We start from the raw sequence: 25,568 nt of genomic DNA on the forward strand, positions 1-25,568 counted from the left end.
TTTTCTTTTTTTTTTTTTTACCACTGACAACATGCAGCGACAGCGGCCCATTGGTTTGTCTTCTGAATTGACAAGCCGAAGCGAGAGCGACCTCCCCTCCATATTAGGTGCTTTTTTCTATTTATTTATTTATTATTTGAGCGCATGGAACTGCAAAAGGCGAATATCCGCACAGCGCAGCCGCTGACGAACGTACGCTGCGTTTAAATACTGCTCTATGAACGGCACTTTGACTTATTTAGTTTTATACAATCGTGTGATATGGAAACATTACAGTTCTGTGGTGTATCAGCTGAAAACAGCCGCGAGCATACGTAGCCTATTCATGACGAGGTAAAGTGGAAAACGGCAATACACACAAACGTTTCACTTCAGCACAACCACAACTTACTCTGCAGCTACTAACAGCGAATAAATATGGTGTTTAGGAAGAAACATTTATTAAAAATGTTGCTATATTACATAAATTAATATTGCAGAATATAAATCACTTTTATAGAGGCTGTTTTCGTATTTTCTACAGGTGTTTACATTTTTTTTACTTACAAATAAGTTTATTATATATGTTTTATATAGTTTTGGAAACAATATAGCCATATAATGAGGAGCAAGGTTTGTACAGTCTGTTTTGTACCCTGTAACTACCATGATCTTACATTTAAATGAAACTGGTCTATAGTTAAACTAGTCTATAAAACAGCTTTAAGTCTAGATCCCATAAATAAAGGACAAAGCTTTTTTTTCCTCTTTAAAAGTTTTTATAACTTTTTTTAATAGATTTAATGAATAGCCTCATGAAAGATAGATATCAGTGTCTTACTTAAATAATGTGTGAACTGTTGAAAAATATGATTGTTCAACCCCAAAATGTGATCATTTACTCACCCTAATGTCACTCCAAACCTAAATGAATTTATTTCTGTGAAGCATAAAATAAAATAATTTGAGTGTGTTTTTTTTGTTCATACAATATTCAAATGGTAGCCTAACCAAAATGGCTTGGTTGCCAACATTCTTCAAAACATCTTATTTTGTGTTTCACAGAAGTCATGCAGGTTTTATGACAGTGAGTAAATGATGACAGCATTTAAAAGCAGTAAATGTACTTTACTGCATCCTAGCTCAAAATCATCAGTGCTTTACTGCTAAGGGCATTTCTGTCTGAACAAAAAAACAATATTAAGTTTATCTGCTTTTGCAGCAAATTCGATAATATCTATCATTATTTGTCCTAGTTTTATATACGCCAATTTAAGGCCCTAACCCCAGCAAAAACATTCACGGGAAACTCATGGGCCGGATGTGCTGGGTATGCCAGAGCCGAATTTTAGCCCCAGTCCAGCCCTGTCTGACTCAGTCGTCTAGCCGTCACAATCTGGCCAAACTCGCTCAAATCCTTACGCTTGCCCATTTCTCCTGCTTCACACACATCAACTCTGAGGACTAAATGTTCAGTTTCTGCCTAATATATCCCACCCACTAACAGGAGATGAGATCATCAGTGTTATTCACTTCAGCGGTCATAATGTTATGCCTGATCGGTGTATATGATGTACCGGTAATGAGGTAATCCTGAAAAGTATTGCAGAATTTCCTTCCATCTAACAGTATATCATTCAGGCTAACAAATTTGACCCATATTTTAAGTTAAATTACACAATTGTGTTTTTTGTTGAGTCAAGGATAAAACAAGACTCATTTACTTTATTGGAAAACATTCCCCATTTGGGTCTGATTTTTAAATTTACAGCACCCAAAAATAAGCCCATGTCTATATGAAATCCTAACTTGATTATATTGTGCTTAAAATGTAGTAAATTATGGTTATCAGAACATTTGTGCCAACAATAGTAGAGAAGTAATTCATCTTAAAATCCAATACTGTTATCCAGAATTGGCATAAAGATTACATTCTTAAAACGGGTACATGTCATAACATTACATACAACACCAAGCATAGGTTCTAAAATTGAAATTGCCAATTTTATTGTCCGCCATAAATGCTTTAAAAGTAGACCCAATCAAAACAAGCAAGAGACGTTTTTCAGTTTATTTTTTCTCAAAATGTAAGAAGAAAAAAATGCTGAGAATAATCCCAACAGTAAATAAAAACAACCATCAACGTAATAAATGCACATCATACACAGACCCAGTTATGTAACACCCTCCGGTCTGTCATAAATATGAAATGAAAGCCAATGGAAGGTTCATTACATTTTACAGGAATTTGTGATGATTCGAGTCACTCAAGTGAACCAACGTTTCCTGAACCGCAGACATTAGTCATCATAAAACGTAAATGAGCAGTAATAAAAATCTTCAATCGACTGTAAAACCAGTGTAGCTATTTGGCCGAGTCTTCCATGGATATCGGGTGGGCAATCATGGCACTGTGGTTTTATCGATCAGGTCGCACCATACCAGGTCTAACGGACAACATCATTGGCCGAGCAGGAGGTCGCATCATGTGTGGCCCGGGCATCATTTGCATAGGTCCGCCCATTGGTGGACGCATGCCTGGACCTGAAAGCAAAGGCAGGCCAGAGGAATTTAACACATTAGATTCAGATTGTTGTTGACAAGACATCCTTCACATTAACTTGGCTTAGTGTTGTCACAATACCAAAATTATGACTTCGATACGGTACCAGACTAAAATACCTCGATACCGAGGTAAAAAAAAAAATCAGTAAAAGAATATGACAAAACTTATTTAATGTTGTATTCACGTTCCTGCGCTGGTTTTTGCCCATTGCCTCCTCTTATTGCTATAATAACTACATGCCACTGTGAACATCCTTACAGAGATCACATTATCAATCACTAACCTCACTCCTTTCTCAACAGGTCGGGAATCTCGGGATGACCAAAATTTCATGATACGAGTAATTTAATATTTTTTATATGTAATTTTATAATTATAATATTGATTTTTATTTGTATCTGTTCTTAAAAATAAGCAAAAAATTACAAACAATATGACAAAAACAGTGCTTTATTTTTCAGCTATATTCAACAGTAACAAAGTCAAGAAAGAAATTGAATAATCAAATATAAAACTGATTAGTCTTCACTCTATAACTGAATCTTAATAAATAGATTTTAGTTATTTAGCCAAGCATGCGGTGGTTTTCTATTTTTCCATTGTTGTTTAAATTAACATTAAATCACACAGAATATTAGGTCCGTCTTACCTCAACTGTACACGCTCACTAAAGACATATCCGACTGTGTTTACCTAAATACTCGCCAGACCGTGCATTTTTACATATTTTTAACCATTCATACCCAAACTAAAATCTGCGAAAGAACTGAATTGCAATCGCGCGCGCGCTTCAGGTCAGAGTCCGGCCCCCGTGCAGAGATTTATTTTCTTATGCGTGCTTATTTGTTCCTTTCTTTATCATGCGCTGCGTGCATATTTTTAAATCTTCTACGTCCAATGTTTATTGAACGGTGGAAGCAGAGCTCACAGACACGTCCTGACTCCTGCTGTCACACATCCACGCAGATTAAGAAATACAGCTCATATTAACACTGTCCTCCTTAAAGTACCAGCACTAATACAATTTCATATCGTACTGTTTGTAATAGCAGGGTATCGCAATACTTTTTTAGTACCACTCTATCGTGCAACACTAACTTGGCTGTATCTGAACAATCTCACCTGGTCCTCCAGGCATCATGCCATGAGGAGGTGGACCCATCATGGGCATCATAGGAGGACCACCCATTGGTGGAGCTGGTAACATGCCAGGTCTCGGAGGTCCACCTGCAAGTTAAAACAGAAAAATGTCTTATTCTTTGTACATAATCTTCAAAGTAAAACAAAGTTGTGTCAAAAACTTGAATTGAATCAGAAATCAGGGTAACTGATACAATGCCAATATTTACTCTATATGATATAATTTAGTGTGGAATACATCATATCAGAATTTAAACGTTAATGCAAGACACCATATGTTAATAGAGTAAATTTACATGAATCAACAACAAATTAAGAATTGTTTTTCATTCTAATATTTCTGACATGATGCGTTTAAATGTGCAAAGGAGGAATTGTCTAATTAAATGACAAAAGTGCATATTTCCAAAAGTGTGGTCAAAATTATTGCATTTACGCCTAACGATTCAAGCTCAACGAGTTTAAAACATTTAACAAAGCATCTTTTTCTGTCATCCTTTGGCTAGCGCTACATTATATGATCACGCTCTTATTCATGCAAATGCTTTTAAACTATTCAATCGCGTCAATACAGAAGAGAAGCGTTGACTGTGAATGTCAGGAGCATTATCCTGCTGGAAGAGCCACAGCCACCAGAATACCGTTTCCATCAAAGGCTGAACATGGTCTCAGCAATGCTTAGGTAGGTGGAGCGTGTCAAAGTAACATCCACATGGATGGAGGACCCAAGGTTTCCCAGCAGAACATTGGCCAAAGCATCACACTGCCTCCGCCGGCTCGCCTTCTTCCCATAGTGCATTCTGGGGCCATGTGTTCCCCAGGTAAGCCACACACACACACACACACACACACACACACACACACACACACCCGGCCATCCACGTGATGTAGAAGAACACGTGATTCCTCAGACCAGGCCATCTTCTTCCATTGCTCCGTGGTCCAGTTCTGATGCTCACGTGCCACTGTTGGTGCTTTCGGCAGGGTCAGAGGTCACCCTGACTGGTCAGCGGCTATGCCGCCCCATACGCAACAAACTGAGCTGCTCTGTGTATTCTGACAGCTTTCTATCAGAACCAGCATTAACTTCTGGAGCAGTTTGAGCTCCAGTAGCTCGTCTGTTTGATCGGACCCCACGGGCCAGCCTTCGCTCCCCACGTGCATCAATGAGCCTTGGCCGCCCATGACCCTATCTCTGTTTCTAATATCAGTGTATATAAAATTAATAAATAATACAATTCTTGGTGAGCTTTGCGACCTCCACAAAAGGGATTCAAGCTCTGAAACTTACTGATATTTGGATGAGGAAGCAGAGATCCGCCAGGTGGAGGTGCTCCTGGGAACGGGGTGGGTGGGATTTTACCCTGCTGGAAGGCGGCCGCTGTAACGCACAAAAACAACTTTACACTGGAGCCCAAGAAATCAAGACAATTATATTAAGTCTGCACATTATAATGTGTTGATGAACATGATGTGCAAGAATATGATTTACTTGTTTTGTCGATAAGACTCTGAGCCTGCTCCTCCATCCATTTCTGATAATAATCCTTCACATTTTCTTTATGTTTACGTCCACTGCAATGCGTCTTTCTAACCGACGGCTGCAGAGATTAAATATACAATGAACATTTGCACAGATGATAAAGAATGAAAGTTAGACATTGAGGATCTTACCGAGTCGTGTGTCAGGTATGTGTCACAATAATCACAATAAAACCTGAAGGAGACAAAAACCACTCACATTACGCACAAATACAGCAGTGATACAAGGAGTACTAATGATAATTTCATAGCTCTTTAATAAAATACCATAGTAAAGTACTGTCACTTACAAGGTAGCAAGGATTTTGGTGTACAAGCACCATATAAATAGCATAGCATGGCACTGAAATGAACATATAATGGTATTTACATGATCATCTGCTGTTTTCGCACATTTTCTGCTGAGCAAAGTTTATTTTAAGCAGTTAAACTAGGCATGATCATAAGAACTAGCGCGATAATTCAAACATTTGAACCCATTTAAAGCTGAATTAGCTAACAGAGCTAGCTCTTGTCCGAGAAACGCAATGTTATTTGTGATGTAGCTTTTCAAAATGCCTAACTTTACACCAGATACATCGATTAACCTTTCGCGATTAAGACGTGCTGGTTTCTTTTTGTAATATATCGCATATGTTTGTATGAAATAAACACAAAAGACAGACTCACTTCGGCATCTTCACAGCGCGGGGCGAAAACCACCGGAAGCAGAAACTGCGGATCCTTTTGCGTCTTTGTTTGGGTTTGGAGCGCGCACTGGCGCCATCGCGTGTTTGGGAGAGGATCTGTCTCCGTTAATCCACTTCAAAAGGTCCCTTTAACCACATAAATAAATCCATCTGTGTTCTTATTATCATGACAGTTAAGCACAATATATTTAAATGTGTATCTGTATAACGACAAAAAAAAAAAAAAAATCTCATTAAAGGCACAATATGTAATTTTCCGCCGCCAGAGGTCTCTTATTCAAAACAAGGGCGTGGCTTGATGACGTGTTGATTTCGCGGACAAGTGCCTTCACTTCTTCTGCTCGTGTGTGTGTTTTTGGATGTTTTTACACATTGTGCCTTGAATAGAATGCAAATTCAAATAACATTAAGTATTTATACATCATAGTAGTATTTGTGTACTGTGTTAATTGTTTACAATCACCACACGCTTTGGTCCTAAAAGACAAACATTTATTTTGGGTGAAATATTGGTGCGTTCAATAAAGTCATGCTAATGACATTAGGTGCATTCAAGTGCACTTTAAAGGAAAATGCCAGTGTACCTTCTCTTAACCGCTCGTTTTATTTATCGTCTTTTGTTCCTATCACATATTTTAGTAATCACAAAAAATCAGGTATCTTTGGAACGCATACAAACTAAATCCTCCTCTTAAAACCATTTTGAAATTGGATATTGTTACCCTGGAAACAGTCATTTAAAACTACTTTATAATCAATTGATTCTAAATGAATTACCATCAGACACCTGTATGTAATAGATCGGTGCGTGGGAAGGAGGATAACCAAATCCAAAAATCTCAACAAATAAAAGAAAATACACTATCAATACTTGAAAACAATATCAAAAACTTTTTATCAGCAACGTTTCGGTCTCATGACCTTCATCGGAAATGTATTAATTTGTTACAGGAGAATGCATTTATGAAAATCAATGGAATGTGTGTGACAACTGGTGGCTTTTTTTGCGCCTAAACCAAATATCATGGGAACTTCAATTTTTGTGATATCAACTTCAAATTTGGAACACAGCTTTGTTAGACATATGGCTTTGATTTTATAGTAAATATATATTTTTTATAGAATAATGTTTAGTACATTACAGTTGATTAACAGTAAATGTAAACTTCCATTTTCATACTTTCATTTTTTAAGTTTTTTCTTTATGTTATATTACAATGGCATTGTATTTTGTGCCGGGAATTAGCTTATTGTGTTGTAAATAAAAAAGCCTTCCTACAAATATTGTGGTAGGGGAGAGTGGGGTAAGATGTTTTTACATCCAGTTTTTACTCATGTGGTCCTCAAGATAAGAGCCAATTAGGCAGAGAAAGCATCTAAAGAAATTTCAGGATGTTTTCTATCATACTGTCCTTCGGATGAGATGTTAAACCGATGTCCTGACTCTATGTGGTCATTAAAAATCCCATCCTGGCCAAATTTGCCCATTATCTTCTGTCCATCACAGCCTCCTAATCATCCCTATATACACTGATTGTCTCCTCTCCACCAATCAGCTGGTGTGTGTGTGGGCGTTCTGGTGCAATATGGCTGCCATCACCTGATCTAGGTGATGCTTCACATCGGTGGTGTTGAGGATATATTCCCCACTTCTATATGTAAAGCACTACATAAATGTTATGTATTATTATTATTTATGACAAATGGTTCTAAAAATATGTCTTCTTCTTCTTCTAAAAAAAAAAAGTGTTCCTGCGGCTTAATTTACCCCAGGTGGAAAGCTATTTGATTAAGCATTTTCTGGGTCTTATCAGAGAAGGATTTGGTGTGCTTGTTACTGTCAAATAAACAAACAAAATTGACGCCAAAAACAGTTTTTAAATAAAATGGGTGCCTTCCACTTTTCAGTCAAGGAGAACTGATGGGTTGTTCCAAAATATATGCTCACGTGACAGCAAAAGTGTACGGTTGCCAAGATAAAAGGGGTGGGTCAACTTACCCACTGGCTCATCTTACCCCACTCTCCCCTATTCTGCAACGTTTCTCACTGACACGTGACTCATAAACGTCAGGGCTTATGCCACCTTCCTACTTCCCACTACTGAAGTCAAGATTACGAGCTCATAAAATTGAAGTTTTGACTTGAAGGGTTGTTTGATTTTTTAACTTGGAAACTTTCTAGTTTCTAGTGAAAATGATGATACTTCCGATTGCACATGAAGGCAGCATTAAAGAAAACGCAGAGCTTCCCACTCGTATTTACGGCTTTTTTTGGTGGCATTTCAGCTCGTAAATATGATCTTGACCAGAAACTTTCTTACCAGGCGTAGTGAGATTCACCCAAGTGCTCTATTAAAACTTTATTCGTATCAATACTCTAAACAGCAACAGGTACGGCGGGACACTGCAGAATATAGTTTTATTCAGACAACTGTTTGAGAAACCATGAGAGGTTTACTTGAGCAGCTTTAAGCAGTTCAACTTCAATGTTTTATCTTGTTAAGTCATTCAAAGCTAGTTTCACCAAAAGCAAAACTGGTTGCAACACCTTTTCCAAGTCATCGTGTATATATAAAGCCTGACACATGACAGTTCATATTTAGCCTTTCTATAGTATTCTGTGGTCGTCAGTATTATATGGCCTGAACATGTTTGAGAAAGAGGATGTTGCAAAGTTAACAGAAAAGGAAAGCCAAGTCTCACTGCCTAATCATACATTTACAGGTATTGAAGTTTCTGATTTATTGCAAGAGTGTGTAAAAGATGTGGTAGATCTGATTTGCCTTTTAACTTCACAAAAGCATACATCACACCATTACTCAATGCAAAAATTTTGAAAGGGATACTGACTGTAGCAGACAGACGTGGGTCAAAATTTAATGAAAAATACATTAAAGTAGGCATATAAACATTAAACAGCATCCGAGACCCATTTTACTTTCTTAATGTGACATTTCCAAGTGAAATAGGATATTAAACAACAAACTTTTTATGTGGTCCTTTGAAACCACATGCTCAATAACAACAGGAAACATCTATCAAGAACGTAAATGGGTCCATTTTGATTTCATGTTGACTTAAACTTGCAAACTTCATAAAAACATGAAAACCACTTTTTTTCTATCCAAAGGATTAGGAACCATTATCCAAGAATTCAGAACCGCACTGCATTTTATTTAGATAAAGACTTGCATGTAATGCTTGATGCTTTCTGTGCTGTTTCAGTAGCCGTCTTTGTAAACCGTTAATCCTAAATAATTACTAAATATAATTACAATAGTCCCTTTGAAATGATGCGAATGCTGCAGGAAGTCCCAGGAAGTCATCATCCTCATACGTTGCAGCTTGAAAACCCATAATGTGGCATATCTCAATGTCATCCGGATGAAATACAGTGACGTGACCAATTCATCACCAAAAAAAAACGAGTTCCTTTTGCTCGTCCTCCTGGAAAACCACAGCGGCATTAGTCAACACGCCAGTCCTGCCGATACGCCGAACTCATACACTCCAGCTGTGGCACATCTGTCTCTAAACAGCCCTCATAGGTTCGATTTGGGTGCCGTGTTGACAGGGATGGCTCTTAGCTCTGTCCGCATGCACAAGTATTCGCCAATGACCGCCATTAGGGCCATGCAGGCCACGTTGACCAACCACCATGACAGGGAGGCTGGGATGTGGGCGTTATAGATCCAGCAGCCGATCATGTGGAAGAAATGCACGGTTACGGTGAAGTCCAGGCACTGCTTTCCCCGTCGGATGAAAAACCACAGGCCAAGAGCACTGAGAAAGAGAAACAGAGCCAAGAATCAGTTATAAGGGTCATCATATTATAAAGCCCTGTTTCCACCGAAAATTACACAGAACAATTTGTACCAGGAACTTTTTTCCCCCCAGACCTGCTACTGTGCGTTTCCATTGCGGTCTAAAGTACCGTGAAGATTAGGCAGATTAGTCCAGTGATGTAGGACTGCACGAGACTGCTCCTCCCAGTCAGTCAGCGACGGACAGTAATCATTATTGCGCGACAGTAATATCTGCAACAATAACAAGTATGGAAGAGATTCAAGCTGTGCTGCTTTTGCTGGTTATGTATTGGTTTACTAAAAAGGTAATTCATAAAACGGTGGAAAAGAGACGAGCACTGATACTAAAGTGTATTCTGAAATCTTGTAAAGCTAGATTAATGTTATTATCAGCTATTACGGACATTGACTGTGAGATGGCTGCGACAAACACGCGCCATCAGATAGAAAGAGCAAGACTGATATCTACTGAACGTACTTTGCAAAAGACTTTTAAATATGCCGGTTGAAATAAAATCCCCAATCAGCATGTTCAGCACCCAAATCCCGCCCTCGAAAGTTCCTGAACTTTGTAAAAGTACTACCTCGCGAGCAGGGCCGTTTGGAGGGGGAAATATTTACCCGGAACTTCATTTAGACCCTGCGGTCGAAACACACAGAACACCAGCCCAAAGTTCCTAGTTCCTGCGGTGGAAACGTGGCTTAAGTTTCAGAACTGAAAACATCCTTGTTAGGCCAAACGTTGTGAATGAGCCTATAATAGATGGTGAAAGACCGCCTCTGCAGAAGAAGATCAACGCTAGGGCTGTGCAATATATCGAAATATCACAAATGTACATATCGCAATGGCTCGCAATATCTGAATAATTTTAATAGGCTGCTACAACATTGTGAAAAGTGTACGTTTTAGGTCACACAATGGGCAGAGAATAGACTGGGCCCATTACTGTTACTTGCTTGACATTAAAAAGAGTTATTAAACACAATAATTTGCAGTCTCGCGCTGTTTGACACGCACATCGAAACGTGAACAATTTGAGACACAAATGTTTGCTAAAACACAGCTGGTCACTTTCAGAAGTTGTAGCGATGCTTTCTTTTCCCAGAAAGAATGTGAAACACAAATGTATATAAATAAATAAAAAATTATATAATTGAAATAGATTTTCCACACTAATTGCAATATCGTATCACATATCGAATATCGCATTATTTAACAAGGTATCGCTTATCGCATTTTTCTTCAATATTGCGCAGCCCTAATCGACGCCCACTTCATCATCACAACTTTGGCCCCGCCCACTGGAGTGTTAGTGAGATGACGAGGAGAGAAGAGCCAAACTAAAAATAACATCACCACCTTCCAAAGGATCCTAATGCTAGGAATGAGCTTATTTATTCTCATCAATGTGAACGTCTCAGCTGAGCATTATTTATTTGTGTTCGCTTCATTTCACTGTGGAGTCTTTGGGAAATCAGTCGCAGTTTCAGCAGAAAACAGACTTTTACGATATAGACTCGATGGTAATGCCACAACATGTGAGTAACTGTGTTAATTCTAATGCCTGATCTGAGACCAGTGATTCCTGAAGTAATGATTCATGTACAGTCAGATGTTCTTTGTCTGTGTGTCAGTAAATCAAACCTAACTAAATGCTCAACTTCACATTGTTTTCTCTTCGTAGATGAAAATAATCTGTTATTTAAACTGTGATTAAATTATATATAGAAAGCCATCAAAGAACGCTCCTTTACAATCCTTTTGTCAATCAAACAGTGTGTGTTTATTAGTTACCGAGTTCTAGACTCTCGCCAAAACTTCCGTTATAATCAACGAATCTCTTATTTACATCGTGTTTGCACTGTTAGTTATGATCAAAGCATTTGTTAATGTCGAGTTACAATGAAGAGATCACGGCATTCATGAGCTCAACATGTCTGTGATCGGCTACAATGATCATCATAGCACCTTTCAAATCAGAGGCTAAAATCAGGGTAGGAAAATGCCTTTTATTTCTAAATTATGACAATTTTTGGATGTAAAAACCATACTAACATTATAAAACAATGCAATTCATCACCCTTTAAGATGGCAGACAAAAGTGGGAGAACCATTTGGAATAAGAGACATTAACATAAACTTACCATGTGAGAGAATTCAAAATGAATGCCATCATAGATAAGCGGCCTTGAGTTGTTGCAAAGCCAAGAACCTTGAACGAAAGAAAACTAGTTATTTGAAAGGCTGGGTTGATATCATTTTGATGAACTTATCGGTGATTCAACCGCAAAACAACAATACGTGCCAAGTAACATTAGATTTCCTACAGCAAAGCCATTCAATGTCCATGTCAAGAAATAATTCTAAGGAAACGCATTTTGATAATCATATGCACTATTATATATTCATTTTACTTAAAGGTGCACTATGCAGCTTTTGTCCACTGGAGGGCGCCTATGCAAAACAAATGCGTAGTTTGATGACGCAAAGTGTGAGCGCAGCATCTTGGGAGATGTGGTCTTCTCATCACAGCCGGTGAAAAATAGGACTCGGGCAGAAATCACGTTCATGCATGCGGTTATTAACGTTACTGTAGTCTAAAGCAGAGCAGGACCGAGTGTTATGGACCTGAGCAAAGCTGCTGGAGCGATTGTTAAACAAATACCCGCCTTGCGAATACCGGGACTTTTATTATGACGGGACGGGACTCATTTGCCGGGCGCCTGCACAGATCCGCTCTTCCGGTTATGATTTTGAGGTAATGGAGCTCTGTTTATCATATTAGATACATTTAAGTGTGTTTAAAACGATGTTATGACGTTACTCCGTGCGTTCACTTGTTCACACTGCTAAGAGTAAAGCGCTCCTGCCAAATAAAACCCGAAACCAGGGTAACGCAGATATGACGCAATTGACAGGCGACTCTCTCAAATGCAATGCTGCAACGTCCCGGTCCTGAGTTAAAATAGCAATTTTCTCACAATTTACAAATAGTTGGAAACATCTGGGATATTGTAGTACTCAACTGAACAAAATATATAACACTGGCCTAGTGGTTTTTGGATATTTTACTGCAAAAATACTACATAGTTCACCTTTAAAGGTGCACTATGCAACTTTCCGTCCACTGGAGGGCGCCTATTCTAAACAAAGGCGTAGTTTGATGACGCCAAGTGTGAGCGCAGCATCTTAGGACATGTGGTCTTCTCATCACAGCCGGTGGAAAATAGGACTCGGGCAGAAATCATGTTGATGGATGCGGTTATTAACGTTACTGTAGTGAAGCAGAGCAGGAGCGAGTGTTGAGGAGCTGAGCACGGCTGCTGGAGCGATTGTTACACACACACGGTTCGCGAGTACCGGGACTTTTATTATGACGGGACGGGACACAGTTGCCGGGCGTGCGCACTTCCGCTCTTTCCGGTCAGGTAAAGCAGCTATGTTTATCATATCAGATACATTTAAGGGGCCAAGGGCTTCGGCCATCCGGTTAGCAATGTCTCATTTGTTGTATGTTTGATTAAATCTCAGTTTAAATGTTTATATTTCAACAATGAATTACAGTAGAAACATAATTGAAAAGTCAATTTATAAATTGCTTAATCTGCAATTTATTTGTTTTAGTATACAGTTCAAATTGTATTCATTTTAACCTTACCCTCATCCTTCCTTCGGGTCACTTTGACCCGAAACTAATTTTTACATAAAAGCTGTAACACCTCCTTCCCTCACGGGTCAATTTGACCCCCATAGGAATGAATGGAATTCTTCAGAAAAAGTTAAAAATGCCTAACATTCAAACTAAAAATGATAAAATTTATTACATTGGCGGTGGAAATTAATAGGCTTGGACTTGGTGCTGGAAACCCAATAAACCTAGAATAAAAAGATTCATGATTATTAAGTTAAAAATACAGAATTATTTTTATTTAGCTTACATTATGTCACAGACTAGATATATTCAAAATAATGTAGGACACTTTTAACTGCTAACATTTGGCATTAGCAGGACACACAAATATTTCGTTACTATACATTATATTGAACATTATATATAGTAGTTTAATGTAATACTGACACTAAAAATCTGTAAACGTTTTATTATTTTTATCACTATCCACGATACATATTGTTGCATTTTTTAATTGCGATATGTTGTGGACATCTTTTTACCTGACGAAGACCTTTTGGGTCGAAACGTCCTTTTTAAATACATTTTTGGGAGCAGCAATAGCAGTGTGCAGATTTTTGTTTACTTTGATATTTTGTGACGCAACATAATTTTACAACGCTAATAATGATTGTACCCATTTCATCCAGCTCTATTACCTTATAACTGAATATCTGGTCAAGTGATGACCCTAAGAATGATTGTACCCATTTCATCCAGTTCTATTACCTCATAACTGAATATCTGGTCAAGTGATCTACTGGTGTGGACCAAACCATCAACACCAGCCAGCCACAGACCCAAGAAGCTGTAGTAGATGCACTGCATGAGAACAATCTGCGAGATGATGAGGATCGGGTCCCAGATGTAGCTGCGGAAATGACTGGCCATCTCGCAGGAGAAGAGGGGACGACACGTCCCCAAACCAGCTGGATGGATGGATGGGTCAACAGGAGCCCCAAGATTTGAGTTTCAACCTGTCAAAACAAGAACAGTACAGAGGTCAGTGTGTTTGCCAGACCTCCACCGACTGCACTTGGGTTGTTGCCGTGACGTGGTATCTATGAGACTTATGACTGGTATTGTGCTCCAGGGTCACATATTATTGATATTATGATAATGGGGTTGAAGTGATATGCCATTTTCACTGTCACACAACATTAAAATTTGTATTGTCATTAATTAAAATGCAGTGTATGGTTAAACATTTCTTTCTTGAATAGACCTGTTGATATAAAAACTGCTTTGTCTTTAGATTTTTTACATTTGTCCTATGGTGTGACTGTCTCAAGCGTGGGTCAGTACATTACAACTTGTATAAATTAAAAAGAAAAGCATACAAATGTTAATAAATAGGCTACATCATTTCACACAAGTGTCCATTTTAGTAAATTACAACAATTTTTATTCATCCATATCAGGGTGGGAAATTAACTTTTTTGCCCACTCGCCACAGTGGCTGGTGGATGCCCAATTTTACCAGCCACTTATATTTTTTACCAGCCACTTTTTCCAGATTTCAAACTTATAAAAGAAAGTGCATTAGCACAGTATGGGGTGAATTTGGGTTGATTTGGACACTTTTCCCCAGTCATTTCAATGGCAGAAACGGTCAGAATCGAAAAGGTGCATTATTGTTACTAGTAACATCATTCTTTGACAAAAGCTGTCCAATCTGCAACAATGAATGTTTTAAGTAGTAACGAACCAGTAAAAATATGTTTTACAATTCACCCGCCACTGTGGCTGGTATACATGGCAAAATCACTCGCCAATTTGAAAAAGTACCCGCCATTTGCTGGTGCTAATTTACCACCCTGATCTATACATTTCTAAAAAGCGTAGTAACTTGATTTTGTAACTGAAAACCATGTCCTCTGGTGTGACACCATATTTTTAATCGGGCAATTCCACTGACAACTTTAATAAGTTGAAGGACTCCATTCAAGGTCATAGTAAGAGTTTGTCTTAGAATTATTTAAATATTTAACTCTTTTGTTGGTGTTATAAAAGTGTTGAGATCTGTTGTCCTATGTGGTGACACCCCTATATTCTTTCTGTCACACCATAGGACAAATTAAAGTAAAATGTTCACACAAAAAAAACTGTGAAAGAATGGACAAAGTTAGTGTCCCCTTATATTTTCTCAAACAAAAGACTTAAACTAATAGCACTTTATAACAATATGCAGTTTTTCATTAAACTTATTTGCTGCTTATTAGTAACACATCAAAACACTTATGAGAATACCATGGTAGACATACAAAACGTGGTATTTTTTATTAGTAACCACGAAAACGTAGATAAACCAACCCAGATAGTGAAATCAATTTAATTGCGCCTATAGCCAGGCAACATAACGTTACGCATTAGTTAGCATTCAAAAGTCAAGATTAATAATGCGTTACCTTCAATATTTTCATAGTTAACGTTATATAAATATAATTACTATAATATCAACTTAATGTCATTTTCTATAAACAAACAAACAATGTAATGGTAAAACAACGCAGCGAACAGACTGTTTATTAGCATTAGCTGGCTAAACCAGCGTTAGCCGGACACTTTGTTGACATTCGTCTGTGAGTGTTATAATGTAATGAAAACACGAACCCTGAGTAAGACACATCCGTGATGTGATCCCCAGCTCGGTCGAGCGGCTGACACTTTGTAATTAAGGATAGGTAACGCGTTATGTTAAGGCTTATAATAATAAACTCAACCGGATGCGAAACTTTGAGCTGATGTTCAGAGCATGACGTCATCATCTGTGTGTCCCGCGGCGCAGATTCGCTACATCATTACACGAACACCTCAGAAGAGATAATCCCGCTTTTCGATTGAAATAATTGCGGAAATTATTCACTTAGTCGTGGTTTGAAATTATTATTCTATTTCTGATTATTATACTTACTTTAACGTTTTTTATAATTTCATAGTCGATGGAACTTCTAAGGATTTATTTCATAGTTTTATAATTCTATATTTTTTGCTAACTATAAAAGGAAAGTTTGATTTTTGGTTTGGCAAAGCCCTATCTGGAAGTTTAAACCCGTTGAAAGGTTATGGCCTGTTTTCACCTGGTTTAAACCAAGATTAGGCCTTAAAGGCACAATATGTAAGATTTTTGGATTAAAATAGGCCTATCCAAAAACCACTAGAACAATGTTAAAACTACTATGATGTATAAATACTTAATGTTTTTTAAATTTGCATTCTATTAAAGGCACAATGTGTAAAACATCCAAAAACTACTAGAACAGTGTTATATATTGTTGTGTTGACTTGTGTGCATTATTCCAAACGTTTCCAAGAATGCTTAAATCCAGAGAAATCAGTGATTTTAACCAGGACACGGACCGTGTGTGTGTATGTGTGTGTGTGTGTGGCCTCTAAATGACATCATACCCGTGTTATTATGTAGTAACCATGGAAACACAACAGCGCTTTTTAATATCTGATGTGTTTTATAAGACACTGTTTGGATCACTGATGGACAGAAACTAATAATTGTTCTCACGCTCAACACAGTTAGTCTTATTGTTTAAATCTGGTGTTGATGATTTACCGCTCAGAGTGCCGTGTTTTACCGCCTAATATGATCTCGCTCACTGCAGTGTGAACAAGCGTCTCATTGTAGCGTCGAGCTGACACACAGAGTCGCATTATAACATCACTTTAACACACTCAGATGTGTGTGAAATAAATCAGCGTTGCGTTACCACACACACATACACATCATCATCATCAAGCCACGGCCTTTTTTTATAATTTAAAATAATTTTTTTTCTTTTTTTATTTTGAAAAACGTGTCTTATGCTGCGTTCACACCGCATGCGAATGACGCGATTCGCGCGAGTGATTTACATGTTAAGTCAATGCAGAGATGCGAATAGGCATTCTGCGGCGCGATTCGTGCGATTGAAGTGGCAATGATCACGGGAATTGAGCGTTTTGGCGCGAATCACGCGAATCGCTCAAATTGAAAAATCTGAACTTTGGCGGATATTCTCGCCGCGTTAACCAATGAGGAGCCTGCTTACTGCTGTCACGTGGTGAAGTGAGGGATGGGAAACCCATAGGGGAACCCCGAGGCCAGAGTAATTTAAAAATACTACTCTATTGTGTCAGTAAATGTACTTTTAATAGTTTTTCAGGCGAGAATGTAGTTGTTTAAAGCTCAAATATGTGATTTATTTATTAAGAGAGCTCCTATTTGAAAATTTGATCTGGTGTTTTCGGAGGTGTGAGACCCAGGCGATCACCGGAGCTCAGCGCTCATCAACCCCGGTGAGAGCAGCCTTAACTCGGATAGTCTTTCTGCCGACTGCCGCTGCCTGGCAGAACCCCGTCCCATGACTCGCGAATTCGCGTCTGTTGTGTAGTGAATGTCACGCGCGAATGAAGTGAATTTCACACGCGAATGAAGCGAATGGATTCAAATTGTTCACGCGTCCAACTTTGCGCGAATAGCGCGATTTATTCGCGTCATTCGCGTGCAGTGTGAACGCAGCATTAGTGTGCATTAACATTATTGGTGTGCATCTTGAGACAAAATAATGGCACTGTCATATTTTAAGATAAGTTAATGGACCAAGATAAATATAGAGCAAGTCCTGAAAAGTGAAGTTCACGCCGCAAGTCCTAATGCTCAATTCAGATTTTTTGCTCAGATCTGATTTTTTTGTTTGGCTGTTCACATTACCTTTTGAAATGTGGCCTAAATCTGATTCCAGTGTGAACTGTTTCAGGTTTCAAACTAACCCGCATGTGCAAAAGAACAATATCAATGACTAGGGTTGGGCATCGAGAACCGGTTCTAACTCTGAACCGTTTAAAAAATAACGATTCCATTGGAATCGTTTAGAAAATTTATTTTCGGTTCCGATCTTCGGTTCCAAGCGCGCAAGTTTTGGTTTCCATGGCCACCTGATTTCCGGTGCTTGCGCGCCCGCTTGTTCTTTTAGTCATGGAAGCCCGGTAAGCGGCTCTGAAGTGTGGATTTATTTCACTTTTAAAAGCCTGAGTCGGCACAGTGCAACTAGTGTTGTCAAAAATATCGATACTGAAATATCTGAAAAGTTACGATAGCCTGCTCAGCCTACACAATCGATTCCAGCTGCTCTCCTCTCCTCTCCTCTCTGACCGACAGCGAGTTGACACGCAGCCGCATATTCTCACTCAGCCGGTTAACCTCTGAACACGACGGACGCGCGTTCTGCTGGACTTTACCTCACGACAGCGTGTTAGTGTTAGTGTGTGTGATCGGTCTGAATTTCGCGCGGGATTGCACATAATTCTACGAATCCCCGCAGATTTCAAGCTCACATCTGAAGCGCGCACACACACATAGCCTACCGTAATAAAGCCGCCCCTGACATACAAGAGCAAATATTCGCTTCTTTTTACAGCTTATTATTGGTCAAATACACTCAAACAAATTCTCAGTGCACATTTTGAACAGTATGTAAACACAGTCTTAAACAATTCAGGAAGAAATAAAGAATGAGTAACAGGAACAGTGTTCAGGATCCACGAGTGCGGCAGTTCTTAAAGGGACAGCAGTCATTTGTTATTCAAAGTCAAACTACAAAAAGACAAACGATCACACTGCTCTTGACTGATCAACTTGTCTAACTTTAATGGTTTTATATGAAACTATTTAATTTTTTGCAAAAACATTATCCAATGTTATTTTAAATTTATTTAGCGACTTTGCGTTTTTTTATTCAGTTTCTTACCTGAATGTTAGACCTACCTGAAAAAATAAAGCAGTCTATTTCATTTATATCTTTTATTCTATTGTATTTATTTGTGCAATTTTTTTGTAATATGTATCTTTGTTTATTCAATTTACCATTCAAATTCAAGCTTACTTGTGCTGTGTGTAAACTATTGCAACACAATTACCCCGTTGTAAAAAATACATTGAGTTAACAAATATTTGTGAGATAATTTTAATAGTAATTGATCAATGTTTATATAGGAGAAAAAGCTTTATCATATAAAGTGATCTCTTCAGAAGAAATGTTTGATTGCCTAGACTTTCAAAAGACAGACAAAAAAAAAATATATATATATAAAAAATATCTAATTGACAGTATATGCAGCGTTTTTCCCCCGTTGTATTGAAAGTAGCATTGAATATGGATGTGATATGTTTTGACTCCACCCCTCAAAGAATCGGAATCGAGAATCGAAAAGAACCGGAATCGAAAGTAAGAATCGGAATCGGAATCAGAATCGTTCAAATCAAAACGATGCCCAACCCTATCAATGACATCAGATGCAGCACGCTGTTGCACTAAAGTTCGGGAGGTTATAGAGGAAGTAAACATTTTCGCTTTTATTTAAACATGTTTGTGTAATGGAAGCCATAACATTAATGAGCAGGAGCTGAAGAGGAGAAGAACGAAAAGAAAGAGAGCAAAATTGGTTATTTTGGCCTTTTGCCTCCTTCCTTTGGCACTGAAGCCAGACTTTTCTGTGTCCCCATTCTTCCATTTTGTGTGCTTTCAAAAACGGAGCGGTTACGGTAGGATCCTTCTAGTTTAGCTTGAATTGAAGTATCTCCCCATATACTAAATAGGTCTAACACCTCACTCTCCCTCCATTGACTCACTCCATCGCTGTTCTCCATATCTAGTCAAGTTTTTAATATTGCTGTCTGTGTCTGTTGTGTCTAGGGTTACCTCGTCGGTGCATAATTGTGACAAATGTCGACATAGATTGACGTAAAATACGCATCATATCCGCATCAAATCCGCTTTGGTTGTTCACACTGCAGCTGCATTGGAAAAAATCAGATCTGGGTCTGATTCAGGACCACATTTGTATGTGGTCTAAATCTGATTTGAAAAAAACAGATCTGGGCTAGATTTGAGTGTTCACACTACCTCTGAAGAGGTCTGACCTGGTCACTTGACCCCAAAAAAATCAGATTTGGGCCACTTTTGCCTGCAGTGTGAATGGGGCCAAAGTGTCTCGATTGCCCCCTGGTGGCTCGATCCAGTATAGCTCATAAGCCCCGCCCTCTCCATGCAATCTAATGGGTCGTGAGACAAACTAAACTTACACTTTATTTCCAAAGATGGTTTCTGTCATTTTAGGTAGTTTTTATTCACGCTGATGTTGGTTCAAGTGTTCGTTTATTAAATAAGTGTGGTTTTAGTTAGTTATTTGATGCTACAAAAACGGATGTTATGATTGACAGCTTCTCTCTGAGCAAGTAGTCACTGAGGCGGCACCAGCTGAGCATCTGAGATTGGAGCTTCAACTTTAATTTCTACATCTCCATTCCTGTTTATTTAACACAGACGTGAGTTATTCTGCAGTGAACAATACTAATCGATTCTGTGAGAGTGCGTGGGAGGCTTATCTGTGAAACCAGGGGGAAATGAAGTTGAGGTTGAAGATTACTTCAGCCTTGTGTAGATTGAAAGCAGATATATATGTTGTGTAGTGTTTAGGTTGTGGGTTAGGGGAGTGGTTGCCTGGTTGTGGGTGTTTTGGGCGGATGCTACTAAACAGTTGCTAATGTGATATGCATAATGCTTGCTGAGAAGTTGCACGTTGGTTTCTAACATGTTCTGAGTGGTTGCTATAGGTTAGGTTTATTTTGTCAAGCCAAGATTATTACAGCTTCAAGACTTAAAGGTGCACTATCTAACTTTTCCGTTCGCTAGAGGTCGCCTGTTTAAAATAAAGGCGTAGTTTAATGACGCCAAGTTTGAGCTCAGAATCTTGGAATGTGTTTGTCACCTCACATCCGGTGGGAAAGAATCGGGATAGGACTCGGGCAGATATCTTGTTCATGGATGTGATTATTAAAGGGTTAGTTCAGCCAAAAATGAGATTGATGCCATTAAATCCTCGCCCTAATGTCGTTCCACACCCGTAAGACCTCTTAAGATATTTTATATTTAGTCCGAGAGTGTATGCAAGTGTATGCACACTATACTGTCCATGTCCAGAAAGGGAATAAAAACATCATCACAGTAGTCCATATGAGACATCAGTGGGTTAATTAGAGTCTCTTGAAGCATCCAAAATCAGGGTTGCCAACTTTTAAGTTCAGGTTGGAGTGAGATTTTTTGGGGGCCGGGGGGGGGGGGGGGGGGGGGTAATGCTTTTGATCTTGATTCAGTATCAGTTTATATCTAGTAATATAGATATAATAATATGTTTGTTTTGGCACTCATAATAATATGTTTGTTTTGGCACTAGTTTAAAGATTTCTTGGGTCAAATTATATGTGCCATTCCTTAATATTCACTTGTGACTGCTTATATAAGTATCATTATTCATTAAAAAGATTAGGATGCAAGTTATTTAAGTTTTGAAATTTCACATTTAAAGAAATCTAGTGTTTGATCATCATATCTAAATATTTATTAGAATGCAAAGACTGCAATATATTTTTGAGCAACTAGATTAGATACATGTATATTTATTAAAGAGCCATAAGGCACCTAATGGCATTACAAATAAACATTAATATTTTTTAGCCACAAAATGACTCTAATTTGCCTCTTTGAATTGGAATTCTCCATTTTAATATTAATTACTACACTAATTGTAATATAAATTTTAGAAGAAATACAAATATTAGAAGAAAAATATTTTAAGTGGTCATTTATTGAAAATAATTGTTGCACAAATAGTATTTAGTACCAAAAGATCTTCTCAAAATATTCAATAAATATAATTTAATGAGTATGAGTGTGACCTATTAGTAAGGAATACCTGAGGGCTAAATACAAGAATAACATTAATGTTAACAATGTTGCACTCTCCATAATAAAACGATCCTGTAAATATGGCTGACTTAATAATCAATAAACACTAAGCTGTACTGTTTACCAAAACTTGCAGCAAACATCTATATGGTGAAACTGTTGTGTATCCGCTTAAGCCATTTTAATGCATTGGCACGGCGCTAGAAGTATTGAGCGCTCATGGGCCACGTGACCAGCGCGCCGCAGGGAGACGAGAGCATGCAACTCCGCTTTTCAACGCCTCTGGCTTTAACATTATGCCACATTAGCGCCAAAACGCTATTTATTGTTTGAATTTCATTAAAACACATTAAAAAAAATTAAAGCTTATAGCTTTGTTTAATATCAAAAGCAGGTTTGGCAATTTGGCGTGAGATTGAGTTGGGCGGAGTGAGAGCGTGAGACAGAGCCTGAAAGCGTGAGAATCACGCCAGATGCGTGAGAGTTGGCAACCCTGCCAAAATACATTTGGGTCCAAAAATAACAAAAACTACGACTTTATTCAGCATTGGCTTCTCTTCCGGGTTTGTTTTCAAGTGACGCTGCTGACGTGTTATCTGGTGCGCCCGTGTATTCAGGTTCAAATAAATATGGCTGACCAAAAAAATGCAAGTCTTCCTCTGTGTCGAAATCCTTACACATGTTTACGAAGGTTGTTTTGTTTACAGCGTGTCTCCATCAGACTATAAACGAAGCTCGAGTATGAATCAGTGAATCGATTCACTGATTCATAATGCTTTGAAGCTTCAGGAAGACGTGTTTTAAAATCGGCCATCACTATATAAGTCGTTATTTAGTGTTTTTGCGCACTAACTCTATTCTGGCCTCTTCATCAATGATTGTAGAGCCGCTGTAGTGAGATGGGCTTTGTAATGACGTCTTTAGTGCCTTTATGGGTCTTGAGAGAGGAAATGACATTGGTGTCAATGAAGGCCTTTCTGAGCCATCGGATTTCAACACTAATATCTTCATCTGTGTGTGAAGATGAACGGAGGACTGACGGCTGGCCAACCACAGGAGGAATTAATGACACAATTTACATTTTTGGGTGAACTAACCCTTTAACCAAAGAAGATGAATCCCTAATTCTCTACCCCCGCCGACCGACTCATTGCTGGCATGTTAGATAATTAGATCAGGCATCCGTGGAGCTAAACCGGATCAAACTTCCTGCCAATAAAGTTTATGGCGTGTTTCTGCTCAGCGTTCTGTATGAGTTGGTGCTGTCTTATTGTCTTTTTGGGAAGGCCAGTGAGGAGTCCATTACAAGTTTCTATACGTCTTGTCTGGAAACAAAGCATCTAAATCTTGCAATATTTTTGAGATGATAGTATGCTGATTTAGTTATTGCTTTGACAAGATTAGTGAAACTTAAGGTACGACTCCAAAATCACACCAAGATTCCTGATATGATTTTTTTTTTACCTCTAGCATCAAGTTATAGCCTGACAAGCCGGACCCACAACAAGATGTTTGGTCTGGAAACTCTCCATTGACAGCTCAATCCGAGGGGCGGATAAACGGTCGTCTGTCAAACTCGCTCTGCACGCGATTGGATAGCGCTACAACAAACCAGAGCAACGAAGGTGAAAGGGTGGATCGCCTACAGTGGTTCTGACTGCAGGGTTGCTGAACGACTAAAGAAACGTTATCAGCGTGATGGTAGAAAACTGTACATTTCTCGTCTATAATCACCCACTGCAACTTATACCAATGACGGAAATAAGCGCAGTTACAATAGCAAAATATGTGGGAGAGCGTTGCTTTAATGTGACTATATTGTATTGCAACAGGTCAATACCAAATCCAAACTAGTTAGCAAATAATTTATAATTGAAATAATTTAATGACAAAATCTGGTTATGGTTACTCTTAAAATAGTTACAAAATAGATGAATGAGATGATAAAACTTATACCATTAATCGTACCCAGCATGATACCTGAGAGATAGAGAGAGATAGAAAGACAGAGAAAAAGAGAGAGCCAAAGAAGGCCCCTAGAAGCGACAGCCAGAGCAAAAGACAGCGTCAGAGGAAAAAATCCCCCGAGCAACAGTTACAATCTTCTTTTATCCATCCCTTGACCATGTGACTGAAACCCTGAGACATTCAAACTGACCAATCAGAGCAAACTTCCCCCACTGTACTACAGGTGTGGCACCATTTGGCCTACAGGCCCTCAACATCTCTTTAGCCCCTTTCACACTGCGATTCCGGCAAATACACGGATAATGTGACCCGGCATTTGTTCTCGGGCCGCTAGATTTGGTCCATTCTCACTGCCAGCGAAATACCGTAATATGTGTGCTTTCACACACAACCCGTAACGGTCCCGGATCGAGTTGACTCGTGACATCCTGATGTGACGTATAACGGCGAGCGATCTCCGCTTCAGCGCGGATAGTAAGGAGCTCCGTGGTCTCGACTTGTGTCCAGTTTGCGCACATTTCTGCTTGTTTAATTTTAGTTTCTTTTGTATACGAACACTCTCTGCGTTTAAAACACCGACGAGCTCTTCTGGCACTGCAGGGTTGTGTTATTGAAAAAACAAGCTCTAGGAGTCGCACGATAACTACGTACACGTTACGGCATTAGTTTTGGCTTTTGTTCACACAGCACTCGTCCCGGGTCGAATCCCGCAATGTTACTAGGTCCCCGACCCGGGTTCAGTTCGGTCATCAATGCCGGGACGTGGTTGCTTTCACACAGAAGGCGACCCGGCAATGCTCCGGGAATATTGCGGGTCCGACGTGCAGTGTGAAAGGGGCTTTTGTCTTAAGGACTCCCAAACACCCCCACTGATAAGATAGAGGGGGGCGAAACACAGAAAAACAAATGTCTTTGTTCAAAGTCAAATATCAAATATCTTTGATTATTTTGGATTCTTTCAGTCCTCCCATGGCACCTTTGGCCACGTTCATAAAGTGTCCAGAGGTGACACAGTCCACAAAGACATTCTTCCAGTTGTGTGTAGATGTCATCTTCAGACTTGTCGTCCAGAAATGTTGCAAAAGCAGTTTGCCAGTTCAGTCTTTGTTCTCATTGCAGTCCTGCATGGGAAGGCTCCATCAAATGGTGTTGCATCATTGTTTGATATGCAAAACGTCCATTGAATACTTAACACCTCGAGAGTACAGTCACTGAAGGTTAGAGCAAACGCTTGTCCCTCTTCCTGAGGACACAGGATGTGAACTTGTCCAGCAGGTATCCTGTGATTAAAAGAACATATAGCACCACAAAGAGCAAAAGCATACATGGCATTTGTCATTGGTCAGAAGTTTGATATGGTCAGATTACAATGGTCTCTGGCAATAAGCCCTTAAATCGATATATTTATTAAAGTGGTCAATGTTGAGAATAAAAGAAGATCTCACAAGCTCTTACATTGTTTCTGGAAA

General features: G+C 38.8%; 2 protein-coding genes across 2 annotated transcripts; both read right to left on the minus strand.

Annotated features, from left to right (window-relative positions):
* Positions 1 to 2,036: 2,036 nt before the first annotated feature.
* Positions 2,037 to 6,013, minus strand: snrpc (small nuclear ribonucleoprotein polypeptide C). The gene is made up of 6 exons (XM_067458566.1): positions 5,897 to 6,013; positions 5,360 to 5,402; positions 5,178 to 5,286; positions 4,977 to 5,066; positions 3,668 to 3,772; positions 2,037 to 2,523 (listed from the first exon to the last, which is right to left on the minus strand). Exons 1-6 carry the CDS (start codon positions 5,902 to 5,904, stop codon positions 2,399 to 2,401), a joined length of 480 nt encoding a protein of 159 aa, XP_067314667.1. The 5' UTR covers positions 5,905 to 6,013; the 3' UTR covers positions 2,037 to 2,398.
* Positions 6,014 to 8,313: 2,300 nt separating this feature from the next.
* On the minus strand, positions 8,314 to 16,173 carry sys1 (SYS1 golgi trafficking protein). The gene is made up of 4 exons (XM_067460481.1): positions 16,007 to 16,173; positions 14,123 to 14,370; positions 11,868 to 11,935; positions 8,314 to 9,699 (listed from the first exon to the last, which is right to left on the minus strand). The coding sequence occupies exons 2-4, from the start codon at positions 14,282 to 14,284 to the stop codon at positions 9,459 to 9,461; spliced, it is 471 nt and encodes a 156-aa protein (XP_067316582.1). The 5' UTR covers positions 14,285 to 14,370; positions 16,007 to 16,173; the 3' UTR covers positions 8,314 to 9,458.
* Between the last annotated feature and the right edge of the window lie 9,395 nt (positions 16,174 to 25,568).

Source organism: Pseudorasbora parva, chromosome 12, assembly GCF_024679245.1.
Source record: "Pseudorasbora parva isolate DD20220531a chromosome 12, ASM2467924v1, whole genome shotgun sequence".
In the NCBI taxonomy this organism is placed as follows: domain Eukaryota; kingdom Metazoa; phylum Chordata; class Actinopteri; order Cypriniformes; family Gobionidae; genus Pseudorasbora; species Pseudorasbora parva.